The following is a 16,289-nucleotide window of genomic DNA, read 5'->3' on the forward strand; positions in this document are numbered from 1 at the left end:
TTGGTGCATGCATTTCAGTGGGCTTGGTAGTCTGATATGTAATAGTGGCTCGGTGAGGAAAGCAGTGGGAAACCACCTCACTCCAAATTTCCCTAGTACGCCTCTTCAGTGCTGTCTAGGCCATCTATGACAGCTAATGGTGGAGCTGTTGAGGATCCAACCAGCCTTCGGTCCGAGGACTGAGCATACACATACCCTTACGCTTACTATTCTCCTTCCAAAATTAGAAATGAAACCTTCGCTGGGTGAAACGAACCAAATTTCTTTTAATATGCCAAGCACAACCAGTCATGTCTTCATTATGAGCCACATCAGTAAGGGTCATTAAACCATTCACGTGTCAAAATGCGTTTAAGGAAAATACAGATAATTCCAGGGCAGAGATCAATACAACTAATGTTGTGCATTCTTCAGTGATTACTTTGGTCGTAAAAGTGTAAAAAGTATTTCTCCATTTCCTAGATTTTACATTACTAACCTCTGTTGATCAGTTCAAGATACTATTGGATTTCTTTACTGAGATAACCAACCAGGAAAAAATCGCAGTCAGATCCACTTACCAAGCAAATTACTGTGCAGTTTGGACCATGTAGCTAACAGCTTGCATTCGGGAGATAATGAGTTTGAATCTCACTGTCGACAGTGGGATTCCAACCCACTATCTCCCGGATGCGAGTTCACAGCTTCGCGCTCCTAACCGCACGGCCAACTCGCCCGGTATTATTATTATTATTATTATTATTATTATTATTATTATTATTATTATTATTATAGTAACCCACAGAATGAAGAAAATGCCAGAAGCACGACTAAGGTCACGGTTCAGTTCTACTGAATCACAACGTTAGGAACTCCAGTTTTCGAAACAAAGGGAGGAGACGAAGAAGAATCGTTACGCTTGAAGTTCCGTTAGCATTCCAGGTCGATCATTTTCTGTGAGGAGAAAAACTATCAGAACACATGAAGAAGCGTGAAGAGTTTTGTTCTTTGTATTGCGGTCAAGCTCGTAAACATTTCGTTTGCTGAGATACAGTTTGCTCATTAGCAGATCTGCTTTTCCAGCCGTGTTATATTCCGCACTCGACTTCCATTTCAATTAACTTTCGAATTACACTTTAATAAACTAAATACTGCCAAAATGTTTCAAGTACAGTCTCCTAATTGGAGATGTGTTTCTCTAATATTAATAAATGTTCGTTATAAGTTTTAAATTTTAATAATAATAATAATAATAATAATAATAATAATAATAATAATAATAATAATAATAATAATAATTCGTCTGACTATTGCATCCTTTCTTACGCAGACCCTCCCAGCGAAGGTAGGTAGCGTCTGCCATGCGTGGTAAACTGAGTGTTAGTCCAGTGGAGAGGCAGAAATGTTGGAGACACCACGAACATCCAACCCCTGCCAAGGGAATTAACCGTTTAAGATTAAATTTCAAGGTCCATTTTCTCGTTAAATAAGGGCCAATGACACAAACTCTCAGACACACATCTATTTATTTTTAACGTAGATCAACCTAAGATTGCTACGTCATTTAAGTTAATATGACTTCAAAGGATATGTTTAATAAATTATTTCACTTACAGTATTATTTATTGACGTGTCCGCCTTTATGGTTTAGCGGTTAGTGTGATTAGCTGCCAATCCCCCGAGGTCCGGGTTCGATTCCTGGCTCTGCCACAAAATTTGAAGAGGACTGGAACGGAGTCCACTCAGCCTCGGGAGGTTAAATGAGTAGAGGGGGTTTGATTCCCGCCTCAGCCTTCCTCGAAATGATTTTCCGTGGCTTTCCACTTCTCCAGGCCACGGCCACTTCCTTCCCTCTTCCTTGCCTATCCCTTCCCTTCCCATCCCCCATAAGGCCCCTGTTCAGCTTAGCATGTGAGGCCGCCTGAGCTAGGTACTGGTCCTTCTCCCCAGTTGTATACCCGACCAACTTTCTCACTCTCCTGGACACCTCCCTTAAGGCGATAGAGATAGGATCCCTCACTGAGTCCGAGGGAAAACCAACCCTGGGCTAGAACGGAGTCCACTCAGCCTGACGAGGTCAACTGTATAGAGGTGGATTCGATTCCAACCTCAGCCATCCTCGAAGTGGTTTTTCGTAATTTCCCACTTCTCCTCCAGGCAAATGCCGGGATGGTACCTAACTTAAGGCCACGGCCGCTTCCTTCCTTCTTCCTTGTCTATCCCTTCCAATCTTCCCATCCCCCCACAAGGCCCCCGTTCAGCATAGCAGGTGAGGCCGCCTGGGCGAGGTACTGGTCATCCTCCCCAGTTGTATCATCGACCCAATGTCTGACGCTCCAGGACACTGCCCTTAAGGTGGTAGAGGTAGAATCCCTCGCTGAGTCCGAGGGAAAACCAACCCTGGAGGGTAAAGAGATTAAGAAGAAGAAATAAATAAATAGGAGCCTAATGACTCTTTATGAACCATTATTTTTAATTAGATTAATCAGTTAATGCTTATTAAAACGAAATCAATCCTCATTAGGCTAAAAATGCGCGTTTTAAAGAACTAATTTTGCAAGATTCTCCGGGAGACAACTGGACGGGGGGGGGGGGGGGGAGGATTTCAGTGTCATCCGCAATGGCTTGCATTTCTAAACTTCACTCCCTTAATAATTAGACCATGAAAAAGGGGACGGGGGACAAAATCGTGGGTTCATACGGGCGCCAAAATATACTTGGGCAGGGTCTGGTCCCAGCATATGCCTGGCATGAAATGGGAAACCATGGAAAACCATCTTCAGGCTATCGGAAGTGAGGTTCAAATCCACTATCTCCGTATGCAAGCTGATAGCTACAAGCTCCGATCCGCGAAGCCAGCTCACTCGGTTCGCTCACTATGAAATGAAGTGCTAAGCGCTCGAAGTCGGCTATTCGCAGGCGAACCGACTCCGCCTGTGGAGTCGAGGAAGTAGACTTGGCGACTTCGGCGTTCGTTCCCGCACATATCTAGGCTACAGTAGTCTGTGACTGAATCGAACAGAACAGCCTATGGCTTGGAAATAAAGCACGTTTGAATACATTTTCTCGAGAAGTCATAGTCTGATTTGATGGGTTAGAGTGGTTAGTTCTACACCCGGCCGCCTTTGCCTCCGGGACATAACCTGCTACTCATTTTTTGTGTAGGCTGAGTGAATCTCAGGGCCATGTGCACCTCCGGAAGTGGAAATCTCGTTTCTTAAATTTTACGACTTCCTGACGGGAATTCGAACCGAGCACGCCTTTACCGCCTCGGCCAGGCAGCCCCCACATACATACATACATACATACATACATACATACATACATACATACATACATACATACATACATACATACATACATACATGCATGAATTTAACATGAGCCACCGTGAAGTTGTAGATGGTTCATTGAAAGTAACATATTTGTTCTAGCCGATGCCATCTCAACAGAAATGGATCTTCTGATACAGAAAGCGGGAGCCATTTCAGACGTTCAGGTAAACAAGCTTCCTCAAACTCTTAATGAACCCATTAACTAGCACGTGCAATAGAAAATTCACTTTCGTTCAGACCTGCACTGCCCAGCTGTTGTCACTTACAGTCTGTTTCACTACTCGATCACAATAGGAGCGTGTAAATAAGATAAAGATCTAAATTGTTAAATAAAAACAAGTGTTGTATATAACGATAATTTATAGCTGTCCGCTTGGCGAGCGAGGAGCGGGCTGGGAAACGTACTAAGCATTCCTGAGAAATAAAACACGAAATTTAATTTGAAAGAACAAAGCTTCTAGCAGTTACTCGAACAAAATGAATTTACGTAGAGAAAACCTACAAAATCAGCAATTATTGGATGTCTATTATATATACAACTGCCCATACGAATGGAGTTTCGGTGACTAAACTTTGCACCTCACTATCGTCTGACGAATATTTTATATTACTTACTTATATTACTTAATTCCACATGCACCTTCCACCATTGAAAATTAGACCATTTTATAAATTTCGTTCCTCAAGTCTTCTGAGTCTTATTACACTTGAATTCAGTGTGATAGATATTTCAATATATAGAAAAAATGTGTTGTCTTAATTTTAAAAGACTTCGTTAACTGAATTTTCAAAAAAAAATCACTAAAATTTGCACTAAACCATCCTTTTCAAAATTACTTCCATGAATTTCACCATTTTGAAGTAGGTTCTTTTTTGTTCTAAAATTAAGAGTCATATTAACTAAATGCACCTCAATGATTTTAAGAGTAAGAGTAAGAAAAATATTTTTAGGACTTGAAATTATGACATATATTTATCAGAAAATATTATATAACAAATGTCCTGTTAAATATGAGCTAAACATTGAGGAGCATGTTATAGACAGCACTAGCAAAGACAGCCATGCAAAACTTCATGCAATTACCTTGAAAAATGCCGGACTGAGTGGCTCAGACGGTTAAGGCGCTGGCCTTCTAACCCCAACTTGGCAGGTTCGATCCTGGCTCAGTCCGGTGGTATTTGAAGGTGCTCAAATACGACAGCCCCGTGTCGGTAGATTTACTGGCACGTAAAAGAACTCCTGCGGGACTAAATTCCGGCACCTCGGCGTCTCCGAAGACCTTAAAACGTAGTTAGTGGGACGTAAAGCGAATATTATTATTATTATTATTATTATTATTATTATTATTATTATTATTATTATTATTATTGTTGTTGTTGTTGTTGTTGTTATTATTATTATTATTATTATTATTATTATTATTATTATTATTATTATTTATACCTTGAAAAATATAAAATTTAATACATGCATTGTTTCAAAATACAGCTTTCAAGAAACAAGTGATAAATATTGGCGTCGGAGGCTGGATTTGGTTTAAATGTCCACCAACTCTGATCACTTGAGAGTTCATTTTCATGTATGAAAAATCCACAGCTTTTTTTTAGTCATTCGATCGGGTCAGGAATGAATGAAGCCCCCATCTAGCTGCGAAGACGGGAATTGTGCCGGCTGCCAAAGCCTGTCGCACTCCTCTGGGGCAATGATTAATGACTGACAGATAAAATGAAATTATATTGAACAGTTTGGCTTGAATGAAGGATGACAGCGAAAACCCCAGTTTTGATCGGGATTCGCCTTAGTCTTCCGGGTGGGAAGCCAGCAGTTAAGCAACCGAGTTAATCACGACCCACATCTTTCTGTGAGAAGGAATTATATGATATTCTCCTATTAAATCTAATTCATTAGTGTTAGCCTTCTGTTAACATGGTCTCTGGTCCACTTCCAGGCCCGGCCGAGGATTTTAACTGCGTATGGTCAATTCCTCTGGCGCAGTGGCTGTGTGTTTATGATCGCGTTAATACACTTATCTTCATCTATATACAGAACATAATGTTATCAACCACAACAGAAACACGCTTTAGTGAATACATACCTTCTCATAGGGTTGGCGACAGGAAGGGCATCAGGTCATAAAACTGGGACCAAATCCATAATGCTTGCCGAGCCCAATAAAATGGGTAGAATAAGAATAAGAAGAGGAGAAGATAATAATCTATGACTTCAAAACTACTCTTCATGTTAGGATAAATATTATGTGTCGCCTTATGTATAGGGACCATAAACTGCATTTACAGAAGACTTTTAATGTGACTGAATACAGTTTTCAAATAACATTGAATGACTTATTACTAGAATACTTGATTCTGCAGCTCTTCTCTATTTGCAGCAGGTCATCCACTGTGAGTGTCTGGTGGCGATGGAGGACAAAATACACCTGTGTTATCCATCGTAAGAAGTAACTAAACGGGGAAAACCCCAGGGGCTCTTAACTTGAGAGCGTGGGTTAGTTACCACGGGTCTCCCAAACTGGGTCTGGCATGCGTTCCACTGACTTGTGCCACCCCTCTCATTTACACCTTTGCTACCCGACCTCCTTTAATCAACTTCCCATCTCAGTGGTATTAGGATTATAAGGCCTAGAATGTGTTTCATTTTCACGTCCTTCATGGCCTTTCCCTCTATTTTCATTATCGGACATTTTCCTTTTTTTTTCTTCTGATCAGTGTTAAGCGAGGATGATGGCCAGCTAAGTTGTTCTTCCTCTTTAAAAACTAACTGAGAACGTGAGTGCCTTTCATCCACATCACTTAAATACTGAACCTTTGTGCATGATGTTAGAGTAAATCTAGATCCTAGTCTTCCTAGGAAGGGTTCAGAATTTCCTCACTTTATAATGGTGATTCAAGCACCCAGGCAACTGATAGAAAATCTACAGATTGATTTCTGACCGGGGAACTAAAGGTTTCGAAAGTTACATCACGAAAATAACTTTCTATGAGTCACCTGGACTCGCCTTTGACCTCAACTTAAGGGATTATTTAACATATTCGTGAGACAATTGTTACTGAGAACTCCATTCTCTTAAATTAGAGGTCGCTTCGCGGAGCATTGTAGTTACAGGAAGTAAAGCCTGTGACCATAATAACAGGTTGCTTTAATATAATGGCTTTCTACAAGGCATGATGTGATATTGTCTAGTCTAATAGTCGGTAGACCAAGGGAATGTGTCTGTACTGTCTGTATCACAAACAACCTTACTACAGTCTACTTTGGCTGCTTGCAGTTCATTAGGCTCTAAACATCCTATGCTCAAAGTTACAAGATCGACTCCCCACCGGGCTCGATAGCTGCAGTCACTTAAGTGCGGCCAGTATCCAGTATTCGGGAGATAGTGGGTTCGAACCCCACTGTCGGCAGCCCTGAAGATGGTTTTCCGTGGTTCCCCATTTTCACACCAGGCAAATGCTGGGGCTGTACCTTAATTAAAGCCACGGCTGCTTTCTTCACACTCCTAGCCCTTTCCTGTCCCATCGTCGCCATAAGACCTATCTGTGTCGGTGCGACGTAAAGCAAGTAGCAAAAAAAAAAAATCGACTCCCAGCGCAGTAAGTTGATTTTATGAGTTTGTAACACTCTTGTTAGTATTATTGTATGGACGTAGTCCAAAATATTATACACGTGCACCTTAGACCATTTATTACTTTAAATGTTTACACTGACACTATTAGCAACTCTTCATTATCATAAAAAGAAAAAGAATAACACACTTGTTGCTATGTATGTACATGTTACCAACTTCAACAAACTAAAAACGTTAAATAGTAAAAAGAATAGTTCAAGACTCTGTGTCCTTACAAGTTCTTAAATACGAACGGCCCATGTCAGTTTTACTCCCTCATTAAACCGTCTGGTTTAAGGGCAAAATTCCTGCACTGTGTGTATCTCAAAATTCGATAGTAGATGAAGTTTAATGTTTAAAATTCATTATTATTATTATTATTATTATTGAACGTAATGGAGACAGTGGATACATGTAGCAGACTCCGCAACAAGGAGGGATAAATGCTGAAGGAAATGATGATTATTACATACATATTCAGTATAGACCGTCACGCTTTCCAACGTTCAGTCTACAACCCTCTATTAATTAACTACGCACCTCTACAGTCCTTTATTTGCAACTAGCTGTGTAGCTTCGTTTAGTCCCACACCTCTCACATTTAAATCAATACAGAGTAACCATTGTCGCCTTAGTCTCCCCAGCCAAGTCTGTTATTCTCCTACGTATTCATTCCCATTCACTCACATGACCCCGTCACCTAAACCGGTTTATACACACGGCTTCATCAACTTATTCATTCCTAATGTAGCCTTTATTTTCTCATTCCGAGTAACCTCCTGTCATTGTTCCCACCTCTTTGAGGCAGCAATCATTCTCACTAATTTCATTTATGTTACTTCCAAATTATATATATTGTTAAGAAGGAAGCCATATTTTCCAGTGTCGACTTAGTTAAATGCAACTTATATATATTGAAATTGTGTGTCTAACAGACTGAAAAGCTTTAAAGTTTATTTTACCTATCATATATATCTTGAGTTCACCCAACTTTAACTCGCGCAAAGCAGAGTCGGTCTACAATAGACCGATGTAAAGATAGTTTCCTCTGGGAACTGACTTTTTTCTTCTAAAATGCCACTACTACTCACTGTATTAGCTCTGTCCACTCTAATTCAGTTTCGCTTATTATACAACCATCCTGGAAGAACACAATCCTAAATGCCTGACGTAATCCACCTGTTCCAGTTTCGAAATTCCTACCTGGCCTCAAACCTCGTAGGTTTTTACCCTTCTGGCATCATTTTAGTCTTGGGAATTCTAATTTGCGTATCACACTTACTGCACCCCTTTTCAGTATATTAAATTGAAGCCTTTCAGCGGTCTGCTTACAAAATATCCACCAAACTGAATCTCCCAAAGCCGTTTTATAACCTTCAATTATTTATAAACTACGAACAATAACTATGAAAGATTATAGACCTATCCAACGCCTATTACTACTTTGAACCAAGAACTCATTCTACCATCAATTCTCACTGCAGCCCGATTGTCAACAAATATTTCTTTGATTTCCTATAACAATATGAGATACACCTATCCCATAATCCCTCAGAACGGCTAACATCGTTTTGCTTGGTACTCTGTCAAATGTCTTCTCTAGATCTAAGAAACATAAACATAACTGTCTATTCCTGTAGTATTTTTCTAATTACTTGACTTGTACTGAAAACTTGATCCTGACAACCCCTCTGTGGTCTGAAACTACATTGGTTTACATCCAATTTACCCTACACCATTGATCGCACCCTCCTTTCCAAAATGCCTGTGAACACTTTGCCGGGTATACTGGTCAGTGAAGTTACCGCGATAACTGTTGCAATCTTTCCTGTTCCCTTGCTTAAAGATAGGTGGATTGCTGCTTTGGTCCATTCAGAATGTGCCGAACCCAAATTCCATGCTGATCCCACTACTCAACGAAGCCATTTCACCCCTGCCTTCCCACTGGATTTCGCCGTCAGATCTAGTCTCATCTATTCTATCTGCTTTATGACAATATAGTTTATTTACTATCCTTCCCACTTTCTCGAGCGTAATTTCATTGTGACCATTGGTCTCCTCTCCATGAGCTACACTGTTCGGGACTTAAACAGAAAAAATTCTTTTTACGTTCAGAAGTTTTTCAAAATATTACTTGCATCTGTCCATCGATTCCCTGGGATCTCCAAAGAGTCTGTCTAATTTACTCAAAACGCTATTTAAGAAGATTTCGTTGAATTTCTTAATCCCATGGTTACCCACTGCATTGCTGTAAATCAAATAGAAAGTTCCGTTATCGAGTTCTAAATGGGGGAATAACATACTTCCGTTGCATATTTGTGTGTCAAGTTTTCTATTTGCTATCGTAGTCTTGGCTAATAGTGGTTACAGATAATTAGTGGATATGCAAACACTTTGCTGCTGTTCCCCCCGGATGTTCCTGGCACACAGCTTCTAATAAACTAGTCGTACTTCCCCAAGTGTTACGATCACACGAAAAGTAGCACCTGATACACAACAAAGTGGGCGTTAGGTTTATCCTTGTGACCCACTCCTCCAGACGGAGGAGGAGAAGTCAACATCTGAGTTCCATGGAACAGGTCATTGACCTCCCGTAGTCAATGACCACGGAGTCGCTAGGTGCGTATATATTGGATTCAAATACGTCCTTTCTATAAAAGCAATCTATCCTACCTAGTGATTGACAAATATTCTCGGTATTTATCCCAGATGAATACAGAATAGAGAATGGAATTGAGGTTTAGAAGCAATTTACATCTTAATTTTCTAAAGGGGCTAAAGACCATTAAGTCTTCATCCTGGAGGTTGACGTGGATCGTCAAATAGCACCACGAAAGGCAGTGTGGTAAAAGCAAAACTGAAAAAAAAAGAAATTGACGACGGCGCCATAATGAGGCGTACAAGACATGGTGAAGAATGAGGTAATTTGCCATTGCTTTCCTCGCTAGGCCAGAAAGTGCTATTACACCACGACCAGTCATTAATAGCACCTTTCATAACATTCAGACGACCTAGTTATACTCCGAATCTCAGTACCGCCCATACCTCAGCAGCTTCTATATTGTCACAGCCATAAATGAGACTGAGGCTTCGGGGGAAGTTACAGTTTTCTCTGGCCTGTCCAAAGATGTGGATGCAAAATACCGCACCCAACAAGAAATAAGTACAGGTGGCTGGGGTTACACGAATTAAAGCATCTATTCTCATACCAGGATAAAACTTAAATCTAAGAGAAGATTTGTCAAATCCGAGTAATACGGGAAGTTCATCTGTAAAGGTGTGTTTAACGTGCAGTTTCAGTGGTAACTTTGAGTCTCAATAAAGACACCTTGTACACAACAATCGCGCTGTAGGAATTATCCATTTATGCAATTAGGAGCTGACCGAGCGAGTTAGTCGTGCGGTTAGGCGCGGGCAGCTGTGAGCTTGCATCCCGGAGATAGTGGGTTTGAACCCCACTGTCGTTAACCCTGAAGATGGTTTCCCGTTTCCTTAATTAAGGCCACGGCCGCTTCCTTCCCACTCCTAGGCCTTTCATATTCATACATGAGATATATTCATTTTTAAACCATTTCTATGTTAATACCGAATGCTTAGTTGAGTTTTGTAATTAAAGCGCAGTGTTCATGCAATTTCATTCATTTTAATTATAAGGAATTATTTTTCCATTGTTTTGTTCTAGATAACGCGTACTGAAATTATGGTGTGTTTTATGTTGAGGTGCAACATTTAAATAAGCAAAAATGAGGAACAATTCAAAACTGAAATAACAATAAGCTAATACACTTTTTTGATTTAATTTTTGAACCAGTGTATGACTGTTTGGTGGTAGGTACATGGTCAAGTGAATAGAAATTGGTTGAAAGGCAAATGTCACATCGTTGAGAGTAAGCAAACAACACTCTATATTCAGAACATAAAGAGACAAAGTCGAATTTATGTGAATAATTTGAAGGTAGTTGTCGCAAGAGAAAATCCCTCATAAACCTGTGACTGTAGGGGTTCCGGTGCCAGGTGTCAGGCCTAAGGTATTATGTTAACAAATATATCCGTTTCAATACCTTGAGTGTAATATACTGTAATTAAATATTTAAATTATCCGCGGATAACCATTTTGCGGATGCGGATAACCATATGCGGATGCGGGTGCGGAAGAAGGAAGTGCGGAGGCGGACATTATTGTGCATATCAGCGCAGGGCTCTAACGGTAGGTGCGAACGCCCCCCCCCCCCATCAGTAGTCCTAAAGAAGATTTTTCTATAGTTTTTCATTTTCACACGAAACAAGTACCTTAATTAACCTTTTCAGACCTGAATTATTTCCAGCAGACAAGAAACATATTTTTCTGAAAGATCACAGAATGTTCACCTCATTAAAAATTGTACATGTTGATAATCACTTCCTAAGCATACGATTATACGATATACCAAGACTAAATTATATTAAGCCGATCTGAGTGGCTCAGACGGTTAAGGCGCTGCCCTTCTGACCCCAACGTGGCAGGTTCGATCCTGGCTCAGTCCCGTGACATTTGAAGGTGCTAAAATACGTCAGCCTCGTGTCGGTAGATTTATTGGCACGCAAAAGTACTCCTGTCGAACTAAATTCCGGCACGTAGGCGTCTCCAAAAACCGTGAAAATAGTAAGACGTAAAGCCAATAACATTATTAAACTTATATTAAATTATCTGTTTTGTAAAATAAAATAACATTTATGATGTCATGAAATTGAATCTATAGGATTCCTTCACCTTCTGTGTGTTCCCTCTTTTATAACACAGCGACGAGAATTTAATGAACACTAATTTAAAAACAGTAAATTGGGAAGGAGTAATTAGGGAAAAAAATCAAATTGCTGCGTACCTTATACTGTACTTGATATTGGGTTTTCAAGGGCCAGGGCCGATCTCTTCCAGTTCTATCACTTTCCTTTCTCAGCGTCAGAGAAAACCTATCTGTGTTATTGAAACGTTAAACATACTGTGCTGCTGATCGCCTAATTAGCATAATGGAACGCTTTCTTCCGGCTTTCTTGTGATGTTGCGGCTAGCATGTTGGCCACTACCAGAAACAACATTGGCACTGTACCAACCCTCTATAGGCTATTCCGTTATTTCAATGTTATTTCAGTGTGTTCTATTAGTTTGCATCTACCAGTATGATTATAACAACACGTTGATATTTGTCCACAGCACCTCAGGTTAATGAACGGATCGCTCAGCTTCCACTACTGGCAGAAACCTGGCATCGTCCGACTCACCAGAGTGTACATATTCAACGTGACCAACGCGGAAGCTTTCCTAAATTCAGGAGAAAAGCCGAAACTTGTGGAAGTTGGACCCTTCGTATACAGGTAAGATACACTATTAGTACATGTAAAATAAGATATATTCTTAAAATTATCATCCAGAAGATAAAAGGGTTATTTGTACAATAAGTGAACAGGTTTCAAAGTTCAATTATTCCTTTTAAATCTCCTTTCTATGACAATGTCATTGACTGTGTCTTTCATAAATTATGAGCACGTCACATATTCATACAGATGGGTTACTATCGAATATTTTATAGGACTTCTCTTAGTTACTGTGTAAGGAAGATAAGTAATGCTTCAATTTTCTTTTTTTGCGCGTGTGTAATAAATTCTCCCTGTATCAAACCTAAAACGTTCATACTGATAAAAATTAAATATCATCCTACATATCAAAATTGTAACCAGTAGTATATAATATAATTTCATGTGGCTTTTGATAGCTAGCACTGCCCTTTTAAGGAAGACCCTCCGACGAGCATGGTGTCTGGCAAAGTGCGTGTTATTGTAGTGGAGGATAGTATTGTGTGCGTGCGTTGTATGGGTTTCAGAGATGCTGGGAACAGCACAAACATCCAGTCTCCGAGTCAAAAGAATTAACCGATTAAATTAAAATTCCCGATCCGGCTGGAAATCGAATCCGGAATCGCCTGAACCGAAGGCCACTTAATGACCATTCACCCAAGGAGTCGTACATAACCAGCGAATACATTCTATTTTAGTAAAGGAACCTCTCTCTCTCTCGAAAATAAAATAATTTCAGTGACTCTGGTTTGTACGACAGTTCTCACGGCTGCTACTGTGCTATAAATAGTACAGCGCCCGCCTGGTGGCCATAATAGATAAGGCTTCAAGTTTATATAGTCTGGCACCGTGGTTAGTCGGTTCGAGTCCCGTTCGTAGAAGCATATCACCATCCGAATTTATAATCACCATATTGCTTGCCAAAAGCCTGGAATCAATTCGAAAACTCTCTGCAGCATGAATAATGAGTGAGGGCATATAATGCTGTTGGTGGTGATTTTCTCTGTCGGATGGAGACTTTAATCCTTGAACGTATCCCTTGATGTTATTCCACAGGAGCAGGCTGGGTTTTGCCTTCTCCTAACTCGTCATAATCATCACACCCAGACCTGTAGGTCACCCATGGGCGTCAAATAGAAAGACCTGCACCAGACAAGCTGAACATGGTGCTAAAAGTCGTACGCTAAAAAAATAAAAAATAAAAATGTGTTAAAAGATATAGCCCAAACTACTGTACTTGGATGTTTCCGGTATTTTCATTGTCATGCCTAGTATTTATCATGTTGTCTGAGAGAAGAGCTCGTAAAATATACCACGTCACTAACTGCATGGCGTACTTCTGTTAGGTCACTAGCTGCACGAGAAGGTCCAGTGAGTTGGTGCACGCAGTTTAGTTCGTAAGACAATTAAGAGGTGCTCTAATCAGATGAAGTTGAATGTAGGAGGTTGTTCCTCAGGTAATGAATTGTGTGGTCAAGTGGATCCTGAAAGAATGGTGCCAGTTCATTCATTCATTATTTTTTCTTCGAAAGTTCGTGAGTCACGGATTACACTTGAGTAACAATCCCGTCTCCCCCCCCCCTCCTCCTCCCACATGGTGCTGCAGCTCTGATGGGGCCTTAGCCTATATATTGACCGCTGTTCAACTGAAGCCCTGTTGATTATGAGGTGCTGTATGGTCAGCGTGACGATTCCTTTCGGCCGTTATTCTTGGCCTTCTAGACTAGGACCGCTATCTCACTGTTGTCGTCGGGAAGGGCATCTACTCTTAAAACTGGGTCAAATTCACATCCTGTGCGGGCCCCAATAAATTGAGAAAAGGGCTGGGAAGACGAAGGTACAAGTAAAACAAAATTAATCACATCCATTATTTGGAATACTGATAGAAAACCGAAATTAAAGGCATAAGAAGTGGTGGATTAAATAAATAACCCAAAAATAAGCACCTGGAAAGGAAAGATATGAATATAATGTACACTGTAGTTACGTTAAACTTTTCATTTAAGTTTCATGGCCTGACCCAAGCAATGCAGAGATGGTTAGATGTAAGAGTTCACCAGGCCTTAATCTTGCATGGATAAATCAATCAATCAGTCAATCTAATCAATCAATGTCCAGATTCTTGAGTCAATGGTCAGCGTCGCAGCCTTCGGTTCAGAGGGTCATGATTTTTTATTCTCGACCAGACCGGGGATTTTACCGGCATCGGGTTAATTTACCTTGCTCGGGGACTGGAGGTTTGAGTTTTCTCTTCATACAAACTTTTCATTTACACACAAAATATGTACTATCAAACACCACAAAAATGCATAATAAATAAAACCTTCCACTTAGCGTTGGCGTCGAGAAGAGCATCCTGGCGTAAAATTGGGTTAAGTCCACATGTTTCTCACACATCGCACCTGCGATCCCACCAGGGTGTGGAGAAAAACGGCGGAAAAGGATGATCTGTATTCTAAGAAATGCACGTGATTAATTTTAGGTTTACCGAACGTGTGCTTTACATCTGTTAACTCACTGGTGCAGACATACGGATCATTTCAGTATGTCTGCTTCTGGTTCATGTCATGCATTCGTAAATGCGTGGGCCTATAGCTCGTGTGAGACTGTTTGGTCACGCGGCACTTCTAAATTATTCCAAAAGCAGTTTCAAGCAACCTTTCAAGTTAAATAAAGCTATACAAAACTTGAAATTGAAGGTCAACATCCATCAGTTTGTAACCAAACATGAAAGCCAGGGAGAAGGGGATTTCGAATAGGCTTGAAAGCAGCTGTGATGACGTTTCTATGTCGCGGAAACTTATTTTCTGACGAAAGTGATCACATTGATAAATACGGTTTATACGGGAACTGATTTACTAACGTAAATGGTAACCCCGCTGGAGAGGATGAGAATCAAGCAAAAACTGTGACATGGGAATGGACAAATATTCTCAGCACATACAGAAGCAAGCCTGCACCATTTATTAGGATTTTTAATCTCGATGGCGTATTTTTATCTATAGTTACTTCAGTTTCCTAGAAATGAATAGAAGGTTTCTGGGTCTGTATGTGATTTTTTTAAGGACCTGTGAGTTAAACTGACCACTTGCGCAGTTTATCACGCGCTGACGGTATGAAATCTCAAGTTAATTATTTACTCATCGTGGGAGGGTAACTGTGTTGTTTTATCGCACCATGAGCCCTCTTAAGCTATGTGGTGATAGAATGCAGTGTGATATGAATAACTACGGCCCTAACGGTAGGATCACGGCAATGAATGAACCACACTATGCGCTCTGCAGACTGGAGACCCACTATGTCACGACAGTTCCGCACGATCCAACAGCAGGTGTATCAGCGTGTTAAACGGCGCGAATCACGATCGGTCGTAGACCACTGTCATGGTCCTGTGCACCACGGCCGAGGACTTGTTACGAAAACCTTATCAACCATCACTTCACTCTACCTTTTGCCCTTTCATTAATTTTGGTTTGTAGTCTCACAAGTGTCCGTCTCTGTGGTGTAGTGATTAGTGTGATTAGCTGCCACCGCAAGAGTCTCGGGTTCGATTCCCGGCTCTGCCACGAAATTTGAAAAGTGGTACGAGGGTTGGAACGGGATCTATTGAGCCTCGGGAAGTCAACTGAGTAGAGGTGGGTTCGATTCCCACCTCAGTCATCCTCGAAGTGGTTTTCCGTTGTTTCCCACTTCTACTCTAGGCAAAGGCGGGGATAGTACCTAAGTTAATGCCACGGCCGCTTCCTTGTCTATCCCTTCCACTCTTCCCATCGCTCCACAAGGCCCCTGTTCAGCATAGCAGGCAAGACCGCCTGGGAGAGGTACCAGTCCTCCACCTCGGTTGTATCCTCCGACCCAAAGTCTTGCGCTCCAGAACATTGCCCTTGAGGTGGTAGAGGTAGGATTCCTCGGTGAGTTCGAGCGGAAAAACCAACCCTGGAGAGTAAACAGGTTAAGAAAGAAAGAAAGAAAGAAAGAAAGAAAGAAAGAGAATCTCACGTGTTAGTCGTTGAGAATCTTA

At 40.8% G+C, this 16,289-nt stretch overlaps 1 protein-coding gene across 1 annotated transcript in view; it reads left to right on the forward strand.

Annotated features, from left to right (window-relative positions):
- Positions 1 to 16,289, forward strand: part of dsb (debris buster) — a 455,386-nt gene that overhangs the window by 335,719 nt on the left and 103,378 nt on the right. The window contains exon 4 of the mRNA XM_067134853.2: positions 12,129 to 12,289. Coding sequence (XP_066990954.2) covers positions 12,129 to 12,289 — 161 coding nt within the window. The remainder of the gene's footprint in view (positions 1 to 12,128; positions 12,290 to 16,289) is intronic.

The sequence above is a fragment of the Anabrus simplex genome, chromosome 1, assembly GCF_040414725.1.
Source record: "Anabrus simplex isolate iqAnaSimp1 chromosome 1, ASM4041472v1, whole genome shotgun sequence".
Classification (NCBI taxonomy): domain Eukaryota; kingdom Metazoa; phylum Arthropoda; class Insecta; order Orthoptera; family Tettigoniidae; genus Anabrus; species Anabrus simplex.